This window comes from Heliconius melpomene, chromosome 1, assembly GCF_056956725.1.
Source record: "Heliconius melpomene rosina isolate 202511_hmr_F chromosome 1, ASM5695672v1, whole genome shotgun sequence".
In the NCBI taxonomy this organism is placed as follows: Eukaryota; Metazoa; Arthropoda; class Insecta; order Lepidoptera; family Nymphalidae; genus Heliconius; species Heliconius melpomene.
The window spans coordinates 10,488,307-10,512,101 of NC_140389.1; the positions used below are offsets into that span (position 1 = coordinate 10,488,307).

At 31.9% G+C, this 23,795-nt stretch overlaps 2 protein-coding genes across 3 annotated transcripts; both read right to left on the bottom strand.

Annotated features, from left to right (window-relative positions):
- Positions 1 to 750: 750 nt before the first annotated feature.
- On the bottom strand, positions 751 to 4,969 carry Vps52 (vacuolar protein sorting 52). The gene is made up of 7 exons (XM_085207873.1): positions 4,572 to 4,969; positions 4,351 to 4,496; positions 3,299 to 3,866; positions 2,675 to 2,830; positions 2,273 to 2,391; positions 1,791 to 1,914; positions 751 to 1,597 (listed from the first exon to the last, which is right to left on the bottom strand). The coding sequence occupies exons 1-7, from the start codon at positions 4,821 to 4,823 to the stop codon at positions 968 to 970; spliced, it is 1,995 nt and encodes a 664-aa protein (XP_085063999.1). The 5' UTR covers positions 4,824 to 4,969; the 3' UTR covers positions 751 to 967.
- Positions 4,970 to 5,516: 547 nt separating this feature from the next.
- On the bottom strand, positions 5,517 to 22,981 carry Hr38 (Hormone receptor-like in 38). Of its 2 annotated transcripts, none has more exons than XM_085207889.1 (4): positions 22,777 to 22,981; positions 9,859 to 9,935; positions 8,168 to 9,599; positions 5,517 to 7,903 (listed from the first exon to the last, which is right to left on the bottom strand). In XM_085207889.1, the coding sequence occupies exons 1-4, from the start codon at positions 22,874 to 22,876 to the stop codon at positions 7,644 to 7,646; spliced, it is 1,869 nt and encodes a 622-aa protein (XP_085064015.1). In that variant the 5' UTR covers positions 22,877 to 22,981; the 3' UTR covers positions 5,517 to 7,643. The 2 variants fall into 2 exon arrangements, with proteins under 2 accessions (XP_085064015.1, XP_085064022.1); XM_085207896.1 differs by having other exon boundaries at positions 22,598 to 22,931.
- Between the last annotated feature and the right edge of the window lie 814 nt (positions 22,982 to 23,795).

Here is a 23,795-nt window from a genome sequence, read left to right on the forward strand (position 1 = left end):
TAGCATTTTGTCAGTACTACTTTAAATGACACCACAGTTCTATAAAAGCCTATATATTTTTTTTTACCCAAATGAAAGTGTTTATTTCAAACAAAATAAATAATAGTTATAGTTGTAAAATAAAACGCCTTTTGTCAAGAACGACATAAACCTTTTAAAGGAAAACACCGCACACTCCTCATTCCGAAATCGAGCCGTAGATATTGGCGGCAAAGTTCAAAATTGTTTAAGCTTTAGTAGAATTTTTATAGTAGATATATTTTTATATTTTATTGGTATAAAAGCGTCACACGAAATACAGGTGTAGATAAACATCGTGAAATGAAAAAAAATCTTGTCTAAACTATCAAGGAATCTTGATTAATTTCTTTTAGTATGGGTTTAAAATATTTTACCCTATATGCTGTTTCCGTAAATACAGCGTAAATAACGGGGTGAATGTGGTATTTCCCGCGTAAATGTCGATCCCGGAGAATTTCTGGGTAAAAAGTAGACTGTGTGTTGCTATTCAACCTCCTCACTCTCTCTCCTCTCATCTGCCAGTAAAACTCCGGACAAAAAACATTAAAATAGTTATATAAAACATTTATTTTTAAATCAGATACTTCAATTTTATTTATATGTACAGACATGATGATTGTGGCTATGTGTTATTATTTACCTTTAGTGCGACTTTGAGTAAAGCCATACTCCACAATAGTACATTATAAAATTTGCGTGAAGATCAAAAAGGACTTAAATGAAATAACATTGAAACTTTTCCTATTTAATCTTTATTTCATCATCATCATCATCAACAGCCATCTTTTGTCCACTGTTGGACATAGGCCTTCCCCAATTCCCCAATCTTTATTTATCAATGAATATTTTTTCGTTCATCCATGAGACTTACAAGATTCATCTTCTCTTAATTTTAATTTTATTTCGTATATATAGAAACAATTTTTTTTTATTAAATATTTAGTTATTAATAATTAGTCTTATACTTTTTAATCTCTACCATAATGACATGGATATTAACAAGTTGCGTACGTGCATTGGGTGTCAATAATTTAACAAACTTGTGATAATACTGAACGAAATTAGTGAGCGCCATTTGCAGTAAGCCAGATCCGGTTACAAGATTCGGGAATGAGACCAACACTTCTCTGTGTATTTCCTCCAAACTTTGTTTCCAACTATTAGTGAAGGATGTGACAAGTGATATGGATTTCTTTTCGAGATTTGCTAGATCATTTTTCCTATTGTTTTCCAACAGTTGTTCACCTTCTTTAACGAACTGCATGAGCCCACCAAAGTGTGGACTTAATATTTCTTCGACATACTCAGAGCTTCTGGCTTGCAATTGTTCTCTGAAGCTCTCGGCTTCTTTGGTGTTATCTCGAGTCCGTTCCATCAAAATACTTAGAACCATATCATAGTTGTTTATTAGGAATATTAGTTGATTTATTCTTTGTGGGAATTCGGCAGCCATTTTTAGTAGAAAGCAATGTACTTCATCTTGTAGTATTAGCAATAGGTTGCTAAGTTCTTCTGACGGAAACTGTTCACTGAGACTTAGCATGGCGGCTGAAAACTCCGCGTATCGTCTTGTTATCTAAAATTATTTTGCTTTTTATATATTATTATATATTATTTTGCTTTTATATCAATTTATTATTTGAAATAGGTTGGGAAAACAAAAATACATTTTTTAGTAAAAATGTTCAAAAATCCTGCTCTTCGCCGAGAGAAAATCTGGTAACACTGGGTGGTAAGAGTGGAGTTAAAAAAATTTTTTAAGTACTTACATAATGGGGCCCCATTTCTTTATTAGACAACTTGGCTGGGTCACAATCTCTTACACTTTGAATATTTAATTTCAATACATAGTCCAATCTGGGCAAGATAGTAGCCAATAATGAATCCCAATAACTGTAAAAAAAGGAGAATGAGGTTTATTTTAACTTATTTTATGAGTAGGCTGAAAGTATAGGCATTTCATCGCTCTGGTAAAAACCAAAGCGCGGCGTTGATTCGAGAGATTCGGGGGAAAGTGGGGAATGGAAGTGTCTTAATGGGCACATTGAGTGTCTTAATATTACGTTCCCGTAAGTTTCCTCTACCTATCTTGCCATTTTCGGGTAACAGCGTAAAGCTACAAAAAAAATGTATTTGTAAATTTTTGACAACCATTGTACGCATAACAAACTACTATCCTTGTAATCTACACCCTTGTAATCTATTATCTTTCAGACATTAAAATTATTTAAGTTAACTCTAATTAATTTACCTATCCAAAGCTGCAACTGCCCTCTTATGGCACATCCACTTGTACCGATTTATGAGCTGAATGCACAGGAACAGTGCAAGGCAGTCGTAACATTCCAGGACATAGTTTTCTACATTTTTCTGAAAAAATACAGATATTTATATACAGGGTGTAACACGATCGACGGATCAACGGTCGTCTATGGGTAGAGGACCTCAGAAGCTATCCGTTTCACCCCCATGTAGCCGATTTTCAGTTGTTCAGCAGATATTTGAGAATTATATTTAGTTAAAGACAAGTGCTTAACTAATGTCTTATAAGTATTGCATCTCATACTACATGAGTAATGTTTATTGTAAAACTTTGTATGAAATATTAAAATAACTCATGTTTAAAATAAATAAGATTCCAAAAAATACTTACCACAAGTAAAGACAACGTTTTACCAAGTATTCTATCAAATAACTCTTGTGCATGGCTTCCTTTCACATGGAAAAATTCCGTAGTGAAAAGATATTCCCTGCAACTGTTGTCCACAAGAGCATATTGTAAACTTCGAAACAAAGCTTCATATGAATACTGTAAAATATTTTCAAATATAAGTTTACTATAAAATAGGTGATAAATTGTCAATGCTACATATTTACAGTCCATTTAAGGAGAAATTTGCTAAAGAATTTAAATTGGTCCATTTTGGTAGTTATGCTTGTTACTAATATTATGCTGCATTTAGTACTTAACATCACAGTAATTGTTAACTTAATATTATTGAACAATATAGCATGTGCAATGAAATGTATAATACTTCTTGTGTAATAAATTAGTTCTACAATAATATTAAAATTTTATGGATAGTCTAACTATAGCCTCCTTAGTGATTCCATGCTCCTCCTTAGTGAATACCAATAAGATATATAGAACAATAAATTATAAACTTAGGTTATTAATATCAAAATATAGATGTCAATATAGATTATATTTTGTTTCAATATAGGTATAATAAAATTAGCAATGTTTTTTTTGTTACAATATAAAATATAAGTACACCTTAGATTTCTGCTGTACATGTGGAACAATGATTGGTGCCTCTAGTTGTTGGGCCAAAACATCTCCACGATTTCCAATCGTAAAAATAGTGCTTTTATTTTTTAAATTGGATTTTTGAAAAAAACCTCCTTTAGAGCCATCTTCGATTCCCATTAAATCATCTTTTGTTGGTACTTCTTCATATTTTAATTTGTCCAATCTTGACGCATAAGATTTGAAATATGAATAATAAACCTTGCTTAAAGTATCAATATATTCATTGCAAATTTCTTGAGCAACATTCCTCTCATTAGCCAAAATGAATTCAAAGAAAAATTTATATTTTAACATAGCATTTTGCGGTATTTGGTAATTAGCCATAGGTTTACGAAATTTATATATTTGTTCAAGTACATAAGCTCTAATTTTTGATACTGATTTTATTTTTAGTTTTTCTAGAACATCTTTTACATCTTGACAAGCTTTTGTTTCTTTAAAATCCTGTTCCTTAACAAAGTTTAATTTCTGATTTAAGATTGCTAGTTGAACCATGAATTCTTTATCTATTACTGGAACATTATTAATACCACTGAAATATGAGTTAAGAATAATAGAGTAATAATATTGCTGTATATATTTTACTAGGTGGTGCATTGCATTTACAGTCATATAATATATTATAGTATATGACTGTAAATGCAATATTTTTGGGTTTGAGCCTTTGAAAGAAATAAATAACTCTTATTTCTCTGTTCTGGAAAGATAATGAGGGTAGGTGAGGTCTATGATTTAACAAACAATTTCTTGAAGTCTTTAAATGGAAAGTGGAGATAGTATTTTGACATTAGGTTCTCCTTGCCGAGACTGCTACAAGCATGATGAAAAATTTTCTTTCTTTTTTAGCTTCACACTGTATCACACTGCAGAACCCAACGAACCCAACTCCAAACTTTGCCTTGACACCAGAGTGAAGAAATGAATATATTTAATTTCCTCGAGCGGAAATCGAAACCCCGACTATGAGTTATATTAAAGATAAGGTTATCCACGTTTATTAAAATTTATTTACTTACAAAATAAGTGTTTCTGACACAGCCATGTCTTCAATAAATGACGACAGTGGTCCTTTTAGAGCTTGTCTATTAGTCAGTTGGACTGACATATTGACAGACCTTTTTTGTAAGCTAATAATCTCATTACTAATACTTCCCAAGTCATTCTGAAAGCCATCAGCAAATAAGTGTGTTTTATAGTTATTATAATAATAAAAGATCAATTTTTAATTAGGTCTTACCTGAAAAACTAACAACATACTTTCCATTCTTGCTAATATTGAGTCACAATCTTCTATTTGATTGTGAAGCGTTGCAATATTTTCACTTTCTTTTAAATAGTCTGCCACAGAACCTTTTTCTGCTTCTTTTATATTTTTATCAATTTGTAAAGCGTATTCTCGTAAATCTGTCCCATTTCTTAAAACTTCTTGAATTTCTAAGTCTTCTAAGTTTTTGTCTAAGATTTCTGTCACATCAGTGCCTTCAGACATTTTGAAGTTATTAATATTGTTTTATTAAAGAAATCTATTCACAATTTTTTACTCTCAATTTCTAATAACTACATCTATTACTGAATTGAATTAAAATAACTCTTTAATTTTAAACAAGAACTTCAACCCTTATCACTAATCATAGATTTCTACTTGTCACTTGTCAAGTTGTCAGCTTGTCAGTTGGTTGTCACTGTTGACTTGAGTTTTTGTTGATTTTATATGTAGACCATAGTGTATATTTCTCAAATTATATAATGTTGCACCATCTATAAATATTATTTTAATAATACCAACATATTTTTTAGTTATTAAGATAATCGTTGTGGGGTTTAATTTTTTTATATTTGACTATAGACTCGCTTAAACTTATTTCTATTAATCGACTTCAGTAAAAGGCGGAGATTATCAATTCGACTGTATTTTTTTGTTTGTTACCTCAGAATTTAGGCAGAAATTAACAGACATCGTGAATAAGAGAAGTTTACGTTCGTCACGTTCCAGTATCTATCTATAAACCTAATTATTAGAAGTTTTTACAATTTTACTTATAATATATTTTTATGGAAGAAGAATACGAAGAAGTTTATATAAAAAAATGAGGTATATATGTAATTATGTAGGAAATATAAAAATATTTATATTTATATATTTAAATGGTATGTGAGTGGTGATAAGGGAAAAAAACACAAGTTTCATATAACGCGTATGCGCTAGTATAATTGTGACGAAATATTTACAAAGAAAAAGTATAAAGTATAACAAAAGCACATCAATCATTGTTGAGACAAAAAATGCAATTGAATTCGGAAAATTTCATAACGAAATGTACAGTTTTCTTGAAATATAAGTCTAAAATATCTACATCTAAGATAAAATTAATGTTTGTTATATTCAGAGCTTACCTACTTTTGTGACAAGGGTGTGAATATCAATTTAAAATTTTATACATAAAAAAACTTGGTGTCGAAAATTCAAACAATAATGAAATGATTTTTGGAATGTATTGCAACAGTTACAGTGATTTAAGTATACCTTATTATATTAATTTATGATATATTGACTTATTGCTAAATTATGTTTTGTAGTGATATGAAAGCACAACCAAGTTTTTCGCAAAAGCTTAGGAAGGGTTCTCTTTAATAATTAATTTTCTATTAGCAGAACAAGAATTCATGTTGTTGAAGTAAAATACTTTGTAATATTTTGTGCAGTAGGTAGGCATCTGATACGCACAGTTTCACGAGTTACCAACTTAAGAATCGCGCCACAGTGAATTATGAAAAGACATATTTTTCAATTATTCTTATAAATCTACAAAATTAACTAATACATATAAAGGAGCCCTGGTACTTTGAGTAAAAAGTTCAGCATTAGTATTGTTTACAAAATATGTAATTACAAAATAATATACATTGTATAAAATTATCACGCATTTCTTTATATCCTATAACGTTACATCTACAATTTATATCTCATACCTGCGTATATTTTAGTTATTTTATACTGATAATTTTTCTATTAATAAAAATAGCTAGTTTGCAATTTTATTGCATTATAAATTAAAAACGCTCCGCCTTTAATTTCAATTATATTGATACTCTTGTTTTATGCATTACAAACGAAGCTGCCTTCACCTTCCTCACTTACCCAATTGGTCCAAGTACACGATCCATTCTGATTTAAGGAAAGACAATTACAAGTATATCAAGGAAAGTTTACGTCAAACTAGGTGAAAATCCTAACCATACATTTTATCAGCAATCTAAAAAAGTACTGATATGTCTTAGTTGTCTACTAGTACTACTCGTTTTTTTTTTAATTTAAAAAGATTATATAAGAAAAACTCTAGGCTACCTATCTAAGAAGGTACTCTTTAAGACACGTTGGAGTTGGGAGACTATAATAGATGCTGAACTTTTTCTCTCACCTTAAATGTACATACATATATTTTTATTTTAACAATTCACATTAACATTTTATGAAATAGTTATAAAATAATTTAAACCTAAAAAGGTAACTTCCATCTACGTTCTGGGCCTATATTTATTCTGAAGCCCTTCGCGTGATTCGCACACGGTCTGCGAGACCCCGGCGTTGTCCATATTTCATATCCTTTATGGAATATATAAGCGTGTATACTCTACCTTAATGAAAAGCGCTTTCAAGAGCTTGTACCTATAATATTTTAGTTACTTACATTTTATATCTTATTAAAGCTTCTTTTTTAAGGTATTATCTTCGCTTTTATTTTCGATAACGGACACGAAATTTAGCTGTTTCAATTACATCACACTCAATTAGATATTAACATATATCTTAATTATTTATAAAATTTTAATAAAATTCGGTGATTACGAGCCAAATTTTTAACATTTGTAAGTCTTGTGACTAGATTTTTCTTATTAAATAATACACAAGTAAATAACGTAGGAATATTTGTACGACGAGATGCCATTGATTACGAGCGGTAACTTAAATGCAGACTACTAAAAGATACCTTTATAAGATAAAACGGAATCACACCCAAATATACATTAATAATAAATTAAGCTTAACTATAAGTGCCCAATATATTAGGACTTACATAGTAAGGTTGTTCTTCTTACGTAAAATTATTCAATTAATTAATTAATTATTCGTACAACAAGCACAAACCGATACCGCAGAGATCGAGTTATGTAGAGTTCTATTAGTCTCTAGAAAAATAGTTTTAATCTAGGTAAACACTTATAAAAATAACGGAGTCAGCTTTAGAAGAATGCGTCTTGAAGGCGGAGGTGGTCCTCGGGATGTCACTATGGGAAAGCGTGCAGATCCCTAGAATGGCAGGCTGGCGCGAAACATATTTTCAATGAGTGGTGGTGCTGGAACCAAGTCTTCCAATTTCAAGTAGAATATACGCTGAAGACCTTGCACGGAAAGCGACCGTAGTTCTGGTAAAGCTCCAAGGACACGACTGAAATGCGGAGCACCCACTGCGTTCGTACTTCCACCTCCCGGTATGTGAGCGCGCAAACATCCAATGATTTTCATTTGAAGTTGCTCTACTCTATGTGGCTCTTTTAAACCATGTCGCTCTAAAAAGAAATAAAAAATATATTAAGGTTTTGAATTTACAAAAAACTGATTTCTTAAAATTCTGCACAACATCTACCCCTCTTTTTTTTTATAAATTAAAATTAAAATTATATAATTCAAATATAATTAAAATATTTATTTTCAATAATTTTCTCACTAAGATTACGTAATATACTAACATATTTAGCAAAAGTATTAAACTGTTTTAATATAAAATGTTATATTAGCTAAATTGGAAATTTTTAAAATGTAATGACTCGTACCTGTGATAAGAGTGAGAGCACACAGGCAAGCGAAAGTAGAAATATCAATATCCATAGAGTGCAGAGTGTTACTAAAATCAAGTACAGCATGTAACCAATCACCAAAAGATCGCTGACATTGTCGCTTGTCGAGTACCAATCCGTTGCAAAAGGTAAGCTTGGTGTCTTCGGGACGAGTACGGTAGGCAAGTCGTAGCACAAATAATTCAAGGCGCGCTGAAGCGAACAACTGTTCTCGATCCTCTGGACATAACTCACCATATCCTGGTACTTTTTCAGCAAAAATCTTTATCATATCTATGGATGTTGTTAATAATGAATAAAACTGCTGAATAACTTCCACGTCGGATATAGGTGGTTCCATAGGATTAGGCTCCCTATATTGTGAATAATCTAGGTTAGCAAAATCAGGCGACGTATCCACATGGGCTCTGACTAATGCTGTGATTAAAGAAATAGGTGGACTTGGAGGAGATTCTTGTGGACATTTTGGCTTGGAAGGTAATCTACCTCGCCTTCCTTTCAATGAGTCAGTACGTACTACTTCTTTTACCATGCCGACTGCGAGACACTTTTGAAAACGACAAAATTGGCATCTATTTCTTCTTCTCTTATCAACAGGGCAAGATTTTTCTGCTAGACATACATATTTTGAACCCTTTTGAACGGTTCTTTTAAAGAAACCTTTACATCCTTCACATGTGCGGACACCATAATGTTGACAAGCGGCAGTATCACCGCAAACAGCGCAAAGTTGGCTTGGCGACGGTGGTGCTGCTCGTGATACTGTATTATCTTGTGGTACTCCACCAGGAGAACTAGACGCAGAACTAGGCGCTGATGCCTGCATACAGTGAACTCTACTACCATGTATTTTAGGACTATCATTAGAACTACTGGATTCTGACCTTTGAACTGGCAATGATGACCTTCTTTGCCTGTTTCCTTGATCAGTAGTTATATGTAAATCAACGGAACTCGGAAACGGTGGTAAAGAATATGAATCTTGAGTATTAGTTACTCCACCAGTATCAAACGTTGGTGAACATGGTTGAGCTGGAGCATAGTAGGGCGACGGAACATATGGCAGCGAAGGTTGATGATATTGATATAACAATTGCGTTGATGCATGTCCTGGATGAGAGTAGGCACTGACATTATAGCAGTCCTCATCCATTTTTAATCCGAATTCTGCCATTTCTTGTTTTGGATAGCGCACTGAGTAGGTTTCTTCAAAGCTAGGTAAAGCTGGGCCTAGAATAGGCGAAGGTGTTTCGCTCACAGGAGTCGCACGTTGAGATTTCACTTCTAGAGGAATTGGCGCATGAAATTCAACGTCTGGGAACGGATCTAAATTTTCTTCCAAGATTTCAGAAGAGTCTTCTTGATATTGTGGTGACAAAAGATCAGTGAACGACGTACCGTAGTTGCTCTGCAAAAGAAAAAAATCAATACGTAAGGCGTTACAATTACGGTAGGCGGCCCTAAGCATGGGCGGTCACGCCGCACCAATGGCGTGTCAAGTATATCAATCGTTTCATAATAATTATTTTATGGTGACACCGCCTGTTATTGTGCAGGTGTGCTGATAAGTTTACATTTTACACTGTTGTTAATAAAACTTTTTTAAAACTTTTTAAGTAATATTAATTTGTAAATGGAATTCGTAATACATAAATTAAAATACATACGTGTGTTTGCAGCAGTAGCATGCTGGACGAGTTTGCCGTAAAAGCGCTTGGCGAGCGCGGCTCAATGGCGCTCGGCCCTGTAACAAAAAAATAAATAAATTAAGCACGTGGTACAATTACTATATAGCTAATTTCATAGTGGAACCAAATTACATAAATGTATGTTCTATCAGGACCGTATCATATTCGCTGTTATTTGATAATCGGTATAGGATTGTATGAGTAGACCAACAACTAGAGAGGGTTGATTGTAAATGCGCCGGAAGACAAGTGGTCAGCGCGTTGACGGCACCGGACTTTGAACTATCACGCTATACAAGCCATGCATCATTTATATTTACCCTCGACGAACATACTTTGATTCCTACTTAAACACAAGCACGTATTTTTTAAATCAATAACTTCGCGGGATGGAATGTATGTCTGAACACTACTCTCCTATTTAGAAAAATGGCGGCGAAGAATAAAGGTCTGCTAATTTATACGGTAGTTTTATCAGGCAAATATTGCCGACTTGAATACATTGTGTCACGGTGCTTGATTCGCCACGCCCCGAAAATTGAATCCTATGTATACACCTCAACAAACGCCATCACAAACTCCACAATACTACCCTTACTTTTACGTTATTTTCAACCATGAGTATCACATCTAAGATCGAAAATGTAATAACCAACGCTCCATCAAAATTTTTGGGGCGAAAACGCGATAGATCCCTTGGGAGGTTATGAAATCAGTGGCATTTGCAGTTTCTATTATGTTAAGAACCATTAATTTCGGACTTGTTAAGTTATAGACAAAACGCCGAATCCTTTGTTATGATGTGTTTATTTTTTTTATTTACAAAAAAAAAATTCTTTGTAAATTTTATTCGATGAGTTATTTGTTATATATTTGAGTTATGACAATTTTAGTTTTCATTGAATCCTTATATAAGACATCATAACTTAAACAAAATTTGAAATTTTAAAAAGTTAAATAACAAAATGGTCATAAATCACATGACATCTTTGCCTGTCTAATGCGCAATATGGACGATAAGTCAAGATTAAACAAAACACCATTTCGTCTGAGAAATTATAATAATTACTGCACAAAATTATTTACATATATATAAATATATTTGATATAAACTTTTGCCCAAAATTACCGCTTTATGTATTATTTTATATTCCATGACAGCTCCTTTTAAGTGGTTTCATGTTGACACTCGTATTTTTATTCATGTCACGTTATTTCCTAGTTAAGTCTAGACATTATTATTCTTTAACCATTAAGTTACAATTTGAGTTGTTTTTATAATGTGCACACACATGAACATGTCCGACCCAAATTATGTATCTTTTGCGTATGAGATGATTTTTGTTCCTTCTTTCATAAGATATAAAATTGTATAATAAATAATATACCCGATTTCTATATTTTCTTAAAAAACGAATAACTCGTCATATCAGTTCAGTTCAGTCAATCAATCAAAATCAAGGCCAGGATTTTTTAAATTTTTTTATAAATCAAATTAAATTAATTAAACGTATTATATTGCAACGAATTAAATATTTATGATATACTTCAACTAATGTAAACATAACTACATACATAAGTAAACGATTATAGCAAGTTTTAAAACTTTTATTTGTAATTTAAAACATTTATTTGCAGTAGCTACCTAAATAAAAATTAAAAAAAAACATATGATCATCCGAAAGCCGTATAGTTTTCTAATATCTTATTTATCTTTATGTAAATGCCATTTAGTGAGATAGACAAAAAGAACCAACGACGACGATTAAGATTTCATAATTTTCCGCCCATTTTAAAGACATTGGTGTCCTGGATAATGCGGAGCAATTTCACATGAATTAGAACTACAAACAAATAATTGTTTTTTTTAATATAAATATTTTCACAAATGGAAAACGAACCTATAACTATCCTGTTTACAGAGTCGGATACTTCGCGATTGCACCATAATGGTCGATAATGAAATAATTTAATTTTATACGGATTTACAATTTTTTTTAATAAATTGCTAGCTATAGTGTGATCCTTTAAAATAATATACAAAAATCAGAATATTGCAATTAAAGATTTTTTTATTACAAAATTTATAAAGACATGAACGAACAAACATGATAATAAGCCTATGGGATTCTTATGTCTTAGACTGTTAGCATAAATGACAGTCTTAGATCCGTTCTCCGTTCATTAGCTGCCATAAAAGTATACTCTCTGTATTTTTATTTTCCTATACATATCAAGCGTTATCATTTTTACTTCTTTCTATAGTTTATTAGTTTACATGTAGAGCGATACTACAATGTCTTACTTTGTTTAAATATTCTCGATAATTACCTGCTGTATAAATATTTATTTTTCTCAAACAAAATTCATTTAATTGTGAGACTCTTATGGCACAGAAGGATTGTAGTTGTAGATTCAACCTTCATCGGTGGATTGCACGGCATTGGGTTACGCGAATGCAGATAGGTCTATTTTATTAATGCGAGGAAATGAAACTGAAAAAGGTGGGTATATCACAACGGAGTAACTTAAACTTAAGCCACAGCGTTCAGTCAACCTCGCATGAGAACCTATTTACTCGCTATTGTTGTGTACATATAAGTAAATAACATTAGAGATACTAGTAAGTAGTACTAGTAAGGTACCTTTGGAGTATTTTTATTCTCGATATGCAATAAAGAATATTTTTGATAGCGTTTGATAAAAAATTCAAATTATAATAGTTTTAATATAATTTCGCAAAATCATTTCAATCATTTCAATATAAAGCGCTATATCCCGCATATAGCAGGGTAGGCAGAAAGAACCTTGTGTTAAGTTCCCGTTCCCCACTTTCCACCGAATTCTGGATGCATTGCATGTGGAGTGGTGGAACTCAACGCCGGTCTTTGCCTCGACACCAGAATGAAGAAATAAAAATAAAAAATTTAATAAATATTTAATTTCCCGGAGTGGGGATCGAACCCACAAACAGTGTGCGGGATACAGCGTGAAGATGATTTTTTTTTTAAATATAAAAGTTAATTTTCATTGCAATTTTTAATAATATTGAAAATTGAATTGTATTGTTTTAGTTTATATCTACTTGCAATTACATATTTTGAAAATATTTTTCCTATGTGTATGTTGTATGTAATTTATATAATATACGCACCTATTATCGGGGAATTGAAACTTGATACTTAAAAAGTTAATATGTATTATGTTTAAAAAGCTTTCCACGATATTTTATGGCTATAGTAAATTACAATACAAAATACAGTGTTATCCTATCCTATATCTTATAAAACAAAGTCGCTTTTCGTGTCTGTCTGAACTTTCTAACTCTTCTTCTTCTAAACCACCCAACGGATTTTTATGCGGTTTTCACCATTAGGTCGAGTATTTTTCAGGGAAGGTTTATATATAGTTTATTATTTGCAAATTCTTATGTAAATTAACATAAATACGATAAATGTGTCTAAAGTCCTACCCGTTGAGACACTTTCGCGCATGCGCTGCTTTAATAGTAAGTACTACATGAAAAAAATGTACTGGAGTATTGTTCCTCTTAATAAGATCTACAAAAAAGTCCGCGAGAGCATATTTTTATCTTTTAAGGATAACGTGTAGTGATCATATTTTTGTCTAAAAATAGTAATTTCAATATATTTTTTATTGTGAGGGATATTTTTCCATAATGGTATTAATCCTTATCCTTTAAAATACTTTATTAATTTTCTACGTTAAACGAAGATAAAATTTGCTATTTACACTATTTCGAAATTGCGAATAGTTTTAGAGAAAAACGCATTTAATTATGGACACATCACGCCGTTCACACATCAACTGTATCGAGTCAAGTTTCACTTATCCTTTACTCTCAGCATATAAATAAGTATATTAGTTACTTTGGCCATTTAATGTAGATGAACTGTCTTTTACTGTTTTTTCATTTTAATAAGTACTTTAGAAGTTATTATAATACTAAAACATCCTTGCTGCGAAACGCGCCCCGCGACGTTTTGCTTATTTATACAAGCGCGTCATGAGCAGTCATCGGTGGTTCAGTGGTAGAATGCTCGCTGCCACGCGGGCGGCCCGGGTTCGATTCCCGGCCGATGCATTCTATTTAATTTTGCTCACAGGCAGCCACGTAGTGCCTACCCAACCGGTGTCGCTGTTTTAACAGCATTAACCACAAGCTCGAAAAAAAACCCGCCTGCCTCTATAGCAAAGAAGATTTAGATGCGTTTCACATATTGGATAATTTCAGTTAAATGTATTATTTCAGCGCGATATTGGTTTCATAATTTTTGTATTTGTTATTAGTAGGTAGGTTTTTGTTGTGTGTTCTGTTTGTGTAAAACAGTTGGAAAATCCTTATTGAAACTACGAAAATGCGGGTTGCATTAGAGTTTAATTAATTTTCACATTATCTTAAGTGCTTTGCAAACATACATTATATGAATAATCCAGTAGTAAAAGCGGGCGAAGCCGCAATGGGGTCGCTAGTAAAATTATAATTAACAATTTATTAAAGTAAACATAAGTATATGTATATTATTTTAATATATAAGAAATAATAAGAAATAATATATAAGAAATCAGGCGACGGTTGTGGATTCGAGTACCTCTAGAAGGAATGAATTTTATTCATTTCCTCGCTATTGTCAGAAGACAAAGGGTGGTGTTGAGTTCTGCAGTTCAATACATAATGACTTAAAATAAAGAAGAAGAAGAAGAAGAAACGGCAAAAAGTAGGTAAGGGAGGATTTTGACACTAAGTTTCTCTAAGTTGCATTTCTTGTTATATGCGAGCAGCGAGATACAGCCTAACGCTAAAAGAAATATGTAGAATCCCTATGTACAGTGAGTGTATAGTAGGTACCTATACATATTGAAAATAAATGTACTTCTCCATAAAAAAGGTTATTTTCGACTAGTAAGACATACCTACTAAAGTTTCATTTTATGTATTCACATAATATGCAAATGAAACAAAACGATAATAATATTTGTTCACGTAAAATTATTTTGTGCGTACATTTTTATAACTTGTTCAATTTTTTTTATTATACTGTATTTGCAAGTAATATGGTGTGTTTTTTAAATATATAAAATGCTTTAATAGGTAAATTGTTTTATCTGTATTTATTATTTGATGTACTATCTGTATTTCAAATAATGAGTCCAATTAAAAATAATTTCAATAGATAATTGAGAAAAGTTTGCTAACAAAATTGAAACAATTTTAAAACTTTAAAATAAAATTTTCCATGTTTAAATTAGACTGTTGGTTGGTGGACCTATGCCTCCCAGGCAAATATAAATAAAATAAATATATGAAGCTGTCACGTCAACACAATTTTATATTTTATGCAAAATAACTTTAGTGTTTCCTATGTTCCAATATGGTATTACAACTTGTTTACAGTAATTTAGTGCGGATTTTTATACAGAGGTTGTTTCCTCATTTTATAAATTATATACGAACGTTTGGCAATTTGAAATATTTTAAATTGCGAGCGTCACTATCGAGGCTAACTTACAAGGTTTTATTGTTAAAACAGTATTAGGTGCATCTATCTTTTTAAATAGCTATTGAAATATACTAGATACTAGATATCTTACTACTACTTATATTAATAATATTACTTGTACTCGCGTCTTTTTTTGTTAAATATTGAAAGAAATTACTGAATTGTATACAATAGTAGGTAATTGATCTAAAATATCAAAACTTAAATTACGCAACAAATATATCGACATAAATACGTATTTAAGCTTTAGTTTTGTTTTTCCAAAGTTGTTCAGGAATACTTATATAAAAATCTACGCAAGTGCGGTTAAAATAAGTTTAAATTAAAGTATAAATATAACTCTTTGAAACCAATAATTAAATAACTATTTTAATAACAACGTTTCTACAAAGTATTAATACGGTAATCAAAGTTCAAAGACATATCCGAGTAAATAACAGCACGGAAAAGCAAAAAACTATTATATCTTAACATAAGGGTACATTTATTATTTACGAAATAATAATACATTTTTAAAATATATATTGAAATAATTATTAATAATAGTGACATGACAATTAAATACATAACAAATAGTCACAAATTGATTGATTATAAGTTATTATTACTTCTATTACATCTTTTAATTTTGGCAATATATTTTTATACTAGCAAGTTACATTGTTAACCTTTATTTTTTGAACTTTGCCTTCGAGAATTACATTAGTTTATTACATTAAGCTATTTTATTAAATATAATATTTTTATTAACTGTATTAAACAAATTTTATTAATAGACAATATATATACCTAAGTAAAATAAGTAAAAAAAAGTAGCATTGCATAATTTCACACAACGACATCTATCACACAAAACTAGCTTTCATCTTTTACAATTACAAGAGCTTTTTAGTGAAGGCCGTAGACTGGCAGGTTAGAAAAGTGATGACTCAAGCTAGCGATAGGTGGCTCTGTCGCATCTACATATAATGTACGTCGTTCACTTATCGTATAATATTAATTAGAGTTTTTAAAATTTATGCTTACTTTTATATATACTAGTAGAATAATTATAAATTATATAAATACATAAAAAAAATATTGTTAAAATTGTACTTGACATCTGTAAACATATTTACATATTTATCAATAAACTAAAATGTAGAGATTCTTCATATCTTCTAGAAGCAGTACGTTCAGTAATTTGAAATGTAGTAATATTAAATTATATTTCAAAAATAGTATTGAATATTATAATCTTCTTTAATAATATTTTATTTATAAAACTGGCAATTATCTCGTACTTTGACAATGAATTAACGATTCGTTAAAAAATATTAGTGGCGAACGTTTTCAAGGTAAACGGCTTAACATAAATATTGGCTTATAATACAAAATGTTCCAATTCAGAGAAATCTGTCCTGAGTGCCTCGTGCAATAACAATATTATTTATACTTTGTATATACCTCGGCTTAAAATAAGAAGACCAATCATTTATATTGTAAAGAGTTTTATTGGCGGAAATTAAAGTTTTTTTGATAATTTGACTTCATGAGAATATATTTTTTAAAAAGTATTACTGGTTTGTCACGCTTTGCATATTTAGCTTTACTTCAAGAAGCACATATTTTTAAGATTTTTTATAATTTTGGGCTTAATTGAATAACGCTCTCAAAAGATTTGTAGTTGAATCTTGATATTATATTTGTTAATTGATAAAAAAAAATATGATGATGATGATAATTATCATTGTGATAAAACCATCATAACATTATTCTATACTAACTATCCACTATACTATTTATTAAGATTTACTACGACTATTACTATTACTACTGTATTCTATGTACTGGCAGTCAAATGTCAATAGTCCTCTACGGTATGTTCATTCATTGATTCGCCTGTGACAAGGCACGTGGCTGAATACACAAGGACGTTCGCAAAAATGGTAAAAAACTTGTGTTATTAATTATGTTATTACTATAAAACGTCAATTGGAATTCAAATCTGTATTTTTTAATTATAGATTATAAAGAATATATTTTCTGTTAATTAAAAATAGATGGACGTAAAATACTTGATAGAATATAAAACTAATCTTTCGGGCGGTCGATTACAGCTGTAAGGCTGACAGGCGATCGGGGGCGCGTGCGTGACGTCACTATGACGCTAACCTCTCCGTTCCCGGCAATACAGTGTTGATAAAGCTTTTCATACGTCACTGAGGATATTAAACGTTACAAACGAGGCGCGGCTAAACTTTCCTGAAATTACTATTAATATCAAAGATATTAGGCTTAACTTTGTAAAGCTTCAGTATAAAAATTTAGTTAATAAAAACAAAATTTCGTGTGCTTTTTGATAAATTATTTGTATATTTTAATTTAGTTGGAAAAGTTATACATAATATATGAATTTAATTCAATAAAACGTACAAGAGACTAAAAACCTTACCTACCTACCTAGCGTTAAGACACTCCATCCACCGGGTTTTTTATGGCTTGGTGCCAGAGCGAATTCATTCCCTCGAGTGGGAATCGAACCGACAACCGCCGCGTTACCGTCACGTTCTTGTGCCCTTGCGGCACGACGGCCTCATATCCTTTTTATTTATTATTTAGGTATACATAGATATAATTTAAAAATAAATAAAAAATTGTAGTTTGTAGTGTTTAATTTTTATATGCCTTATATTCTATCCTTACATATTCCAATCCTTACAAAAAAAACCTCAGTTATTTCAACTACGTAAGTGAAGCGGGCACTAGTTGCCGCAAACACGATTAAGCTTAATAGCAGCTAGCTATTTTATTCCACCTCTATACTCTTAATATAATATTATTTACATATCTTAAAACTTTGTATGAAACCGGTTATGTAAGAACTAGGCGCCGTGTAACATATAAATATATTAACTTAAACACCACTTGACGTATTATGTCCCTGAGTAAAAGTTTAAAATATTTTGATTTTTACTATAAAATATTTATTTTGTTAAATGTCTATATTAATTAGAATTAAAGTTTTTTATTATGCTAAACATAGAAGTCGTAGAGCACTTAAAAACCGAAATTATTCCTGTCGACAATGTCCTATAATCTAGTGAAGTTACTAAAGCGGGATAAAATTGTGATGGCGGGAATATTATCCCCTAGTAATAAATGAATATAGTAACTTATTTACTATTAGGATATCTTTTTAGGTTTAATAAAGGCAATTATTCTCTTATAACTTATAACAATGTTAGTATAAATGTAGGACCTGGTAACCTAGTGTTAAGACACTTCGTTTCCATTAAGACACTTCGGTTCCCCATTTAGCACCTAATGTGTGATGCGTGTTGAGTCGGAACTCAACGCCGCGCTTTTGTCTCGAGTGGGGAAATTAAAATATTAAATATTTAATTGCCTCGAGTGGGAACTGAACCCAGAACCTGTCGACTTTACAGTCGCACGCTTGTGCCCCTGCGCCTTGACTGGCCTCTTTTAAATATAGAATAAATAAAATCTTATTTTTTTGTGTCATAGCAAAATTAATATGTCTTTAGTAGATGCCTATACCTAATATTACGATAGAGTTAATTTTATTTTTAAAATAATATCAGTAACGACCTTGAAATCATATACGCTATAAATGAGGCATAAGGAACATTTGACGATGGAGAAGAATTTGAATATACATACTTACATATATATGTGTCTATATATATATACTTTTATTTATATCAGAATAAGGAAAAACTCGTTTTATAAAGCTTAAAGATTATATTTGAAAGGAAACTTATTTACTTTATGTGACTGTGGTCTTTCAATATGTAATTAAATAGTAAATTTCACTACATATGCATGTGTAGGCGTATTTCATATCTCGATGTGAATACATTCGATAGTTGATGTTTTAATATTTTTTTATATGCGCAAGTCTCAGATAAAATATTATTTAATTTTTAATTGCAATGTATTGCAAAGTAAATTAAATAATTTAATCCAACTAATATATTTTTGAGTAAAAAGTAAATGATAGAACGTGAAACAAACCTGAAACGATAGTCTCTTAACTATATCACTCTAGCGATAGCTAGACTATTTAATCTTATGGAACGTTTTATATGATGGCAAATCCTTAAAAGTAGAAAAAAATATTGAGACAGGACAGACATTAAAAGTACTGTATTTAAAAGATATAAATTGACAGATAGATAGATAAAATAATAAAAAGATATAAAATTAAGCTTATTTTACGTTACGTTGTTTATATTAAATACTTGAAATTAATACAAATTTATAATATTATAATATTAACATATTTTTTTTATAATAAGCTAATATTATAAAAAGTTGTCTAGCCAAAAGTGACGTGAGATAAACTCGTTGCGTCGCCAATTCAATAGTAGACGCTACTAAGTGGAATAATATTTTAAGTTTCATATTTTGCAAAGATTTTGTCCTCGTTCGTTTGTCCGCTATTCGTAACTTTGCTTGCAAAGTAGGTTTTATAAAAGTAGCAAGTTTAAGGAAGCCGGTAGCCGGCAAGCAAGGGCGTCCTTGAAGCGGGGCGCGGGTCGATGCGTGACGTAAGGCGGGCGTGACGTCACGGGCGGCGGCGGAGGCCGAGGCCGCGGGCCCGCGCCTCCACCCCCGTTCTGCCGCTTTACCACACCACCTGAGTATTTTTAGACTTCGTGACGTAATTCCGCTACAGAAAGCGTTAGAGCAGCACCAATTGTGAGGCTAAAAATATGCAGTAGGCTGTAAGTTAGCTTGGCTTTTTTAGATTATGTCACAGCCTGACGTTTTCTAATTATATCTTGTAATATGGTTCATGTATATATTTGAAGAAGGGGTAAGGAAAGTTGAAAATATATTTTATTTCTCTATTTACTAGTACTTAAAACTTTTACATGTCTAAATATTTGTTCATTTAAATGTTTTACTCATTGTACTATATATATAGAGGTACATATTTATTCTCGTATATTTTGTCAAACTGTATTGACAATTAATTAATATCAGTCAAAAAAGTAAATGATGACTAATGATCTTGTCTAGAGTACACTTTAGTGTTATTAGATATACTTCAAAGCACTTTGATATGACAAGTATAACCGTTTAAGATATTGATATTGCACAAAATAATATGAAACATGGGTTTAAGACTGAGATATATAAGTTATATAAGAAATATTCCTATTATAATACCAATAAAATATCGATAGTATTTTTAAATATATATTATGTAGATACATAATAGCTTCTCCAGATTAAATACAAAAAGCTATAAATAGTTTTCCCTAGGGTGGTGTGAGCGTGACGTAAGTGGGAGAGCGATATTGTTTCGCCCTGACGTCACTCCAGCTGGTGGGTGATAGCGTGCCTTATCAACGTATCCATACTCTCTAATGTTCAACGATAAAATGTACGCACAATCATTCATATATTTCGTATTCAAGTTTTATTTTATCATTACATAAAAAGCTCCAAGTATAAGAAATCAGCAATGACGAAAGCTTGGCTTAGTCATTTAAGCTGTCTCTATAAATGAATAGTTTATTTGATCTATAACTTTTTTTATGTTTATAAAAGCACTTAATTCTCTTGTTATTTAACCATATATATGTGCAATCGCCTTTTATGTCTACCAGTTATCAGGTGATAACAAAAGTGAAAGTGATGATGTGCCGCGCAGAATCTCCCGGAAACCGGTGTTTGTTTAGTGTTCATAATTGTTTATCACATAGGTGGACACGAAATAGTGAATGGTAAAAGTCAGATAGCTCTCGCTTCTTAGTCATTTCTATGGGTGGTCATTTTTCTGGGATCGATTTGTTATGTTTATATGTGATCATTCTCAATTTGCGGCACATCTCATTGGCAGGTGCAACGTCTCGTCTGCCGGTTGCGACAGCCTATTGGGCAAGGAAGGCAACTCGGCTGAGGCCAACGGCTCTACACCGGAGGCGATCGCGACACAAGCATCCAATACTTACTAGAATTACCTAACTTGCCGCGGACATAACAAAAACAATATTAATTTTACCGGACTGGTCAGTCAGAGATTCATTAAATTGTTTCTTGCTAATGTTGCAGTGTGTTTGTTTCAACACTTACTTATTACTTTAAGCTTTTTAGTGTTCAATTGATTTGAAAAAGTCTTAACGATATGCTGTAGGTTCTCCGACGACCAGTTAATTATATATTAAAGAAATTGAGTTTCACTAAATTATCATGATTTTTATAAAGAAAAATATATGAGGAGGACATCATTAAGTACCATTAGAAAAGAATCCTATTTGGTTGTATTTTATAACGTCTGTTTATTTTGACTCTTTGCTAATATTTTTTTGCATAAACAAACAATATTTCTATTCCTATTTTTTAAATATTAATATGTACGCTGTGGTGTTAATTTACAAAGCGGAAGCACTACTCAAATATAAATGTAGAAATTTTTAAGTGTTTATGAGTGTGTATGAACACGTTATTAGTTTCTACTTGAAAAAACAAATGATATTATTTTCTCATCGTCGTCGTTATGTAAATAATAGAAGGCGTCAAGATTAGATTAATTTTATATAGGACTCTATGTCAAAAAAACCTTAAATCCTCGGATCTTAATTGAAATATCTTTTATAAAGAAGATAATTGATATTTTTATGTTTAAAAACAAAATAACTTTTGATATAACTTATAAAATTAAATTATTTATAAAACATTTATTTTTTTTTAATATTAATAAAATATTTTAGTTTTAAATTGTCACGTATGGTAAAATATACAAAATTTATATTATTATACTTTATAAAAGTATCCTCAAGATTAGTTATTATTATAAAAGTCAAAGTGTTATCTATAAATGATTTATGAACTTTTGATGGGTTTATAAATGTTATTAGGTTAATCAGACCTCTTAATAAGGACTAGGTATAGGTTACAAATAGGTTACACACACTATACGCATGGGTCACTGGGTAACTGTGAGCTCAGCTGTAAAACTGGCTTTGATTATATTTAATGTGTATACACTATCGATTTATTAAATTGCGCGTAATTTTAATAATAATAAACATTTAAGTTATAAATATTTTTCTACCGCTTTAGTAAAGTTGCAAACGATTTAAAAAAAAACAGTAATAGGATTTGAAATAGGATTAAAATAAAATGAAATTAAACAAAATAAAATAATATAACAAAACAAAAATAAACAAAAGGGTACGTACGTGTGTTTAGGAATTGTCTAAGGCCACAGTGTTGGCTGGAGGGCGTCAGCAACGCACCTCGCATTCTAGCCGATGGCCATCGTCACGACAGTTCCACACAAAGTCTACGCACCCAGAGGTTCTACACAACGAAAGCGAAAATAAACACAGAATTGGAAGGACGTCGTGCGGGCGCTGACCTGGCGCTGGCTTGTCGGGATCCAGAGGAGCGGCGCGCGACTCCAGGGTCAGACCGAGGCACGCGCCAGACAGTCCTAGCTCGCTCAGCAGGATCCTCATGCGGCCGAGCACATTGCACTCACTGCACGCGCACTCACTCACGGGCGGTCGGTCGTAGTAGCGGCTCGCGGCACGGGCTGCGCGCTGGCGGACGGGCGGTGCGATACTGAGGCCGCCGCCGCCGAGGCTGGTGGCTATATCGCGCCGCCTGACGTCACGGTCGTGACGTCACGGCCGCGACGTCACTAACGGTACCTCCCACGGCCCGCCCGCCTCCTCGTGCCGCCCGCCCGAACCTGCGCTAACGGCATCGCTAGTACGGAGCGGAGCACTACTGCCACAGCTCCCGACGACCCGCTACGTTTCAAGGCTTTCGTTTATCACGTTTTCACGGTCAAACATGCGCCCTCACTGTATGGGGTATATTTTTACGCAATATAATTACTTTCTGCAGTTCCATATTTTGTCTTGCGCTTAAAGCTTTATCCTGATTGTCAAAAATACGTACATTGGTTGTTGTTTGCAACTATCCTGTGTGTTTTAATATCAGGCATAGTATGTAAAAACAATGTGTTATTTTTTCTATCTCAAACAAGAGACAGCGCAGATATTTATTGTAATGACGAATAATAAAAATAATTTACAAGTTAACGTGACATGACATGACATTGTCATATTTAAGTTGGTAAGTGACACGTGAGTGTCACTTTATCTACTTTGTACTATTGCAATTGATAGTATGATGCACGGGTGATGGTTTTGTGATGTTTGTTTTCACGTATTTGCCGTTTCTCATTTGCGAGGTAGGTTTGTGACAACAGTCAGAGAGCAGATTGTAATAATAGTCTGTTCTTCATTTTATGGGAATAATAGTTGGTGCAGAATAAGTTACTGAATATTTATAAATAATGTAGAGGCCAGTCGTGGCGCAGTGACATAAGCGAGTGACTTCAAAAGCGATAGGTTGTGGGTTCGATTC

Coding starts and splice junctions, on each gene's coding strand:
- Vps52 (XM_085207873.1), bottom strand. CDS start 4,823: ATGTCTGAAGGCACTGATGTGACAGAAATCTTAGACAAAAACTTAGAA. Junction 3,867..4,350: donor GTGTCAGAAACACTTATTTT/GTAAGTAAATAA, acceptor CTCATATTTCAG/TGGTATTAATAATGTTCCAG. Junction 1,598..1,790: donor AAGAAATGGGGCCCCATTAT/GTAAGTACTTAA, acceptor AAATAATTTTAG/ATAACAAGACGATACGCGGA.
- Hr38 (XM_085207889.1), bottom strand. CDS start 22,876: ATGAGGATCCTGCTGAGCGAGCTAGGACTGTCTGGCGCGTGCCTCGGT. Junction 9,936..22,776: donor TCCCGACAAGCCAGCGCCAG/GTCAGCGCCCGC, acceptor TTTTTGTTACAG/GGCCGAGCGCCATTGAGCCG. Junction 9,600..9,858: donor TGCTACTGCTGCAAACACAC/GTATGTATTTTA, acceptor TTTCTTTTGCAG/AGCAACTACGGTACGTCGTT.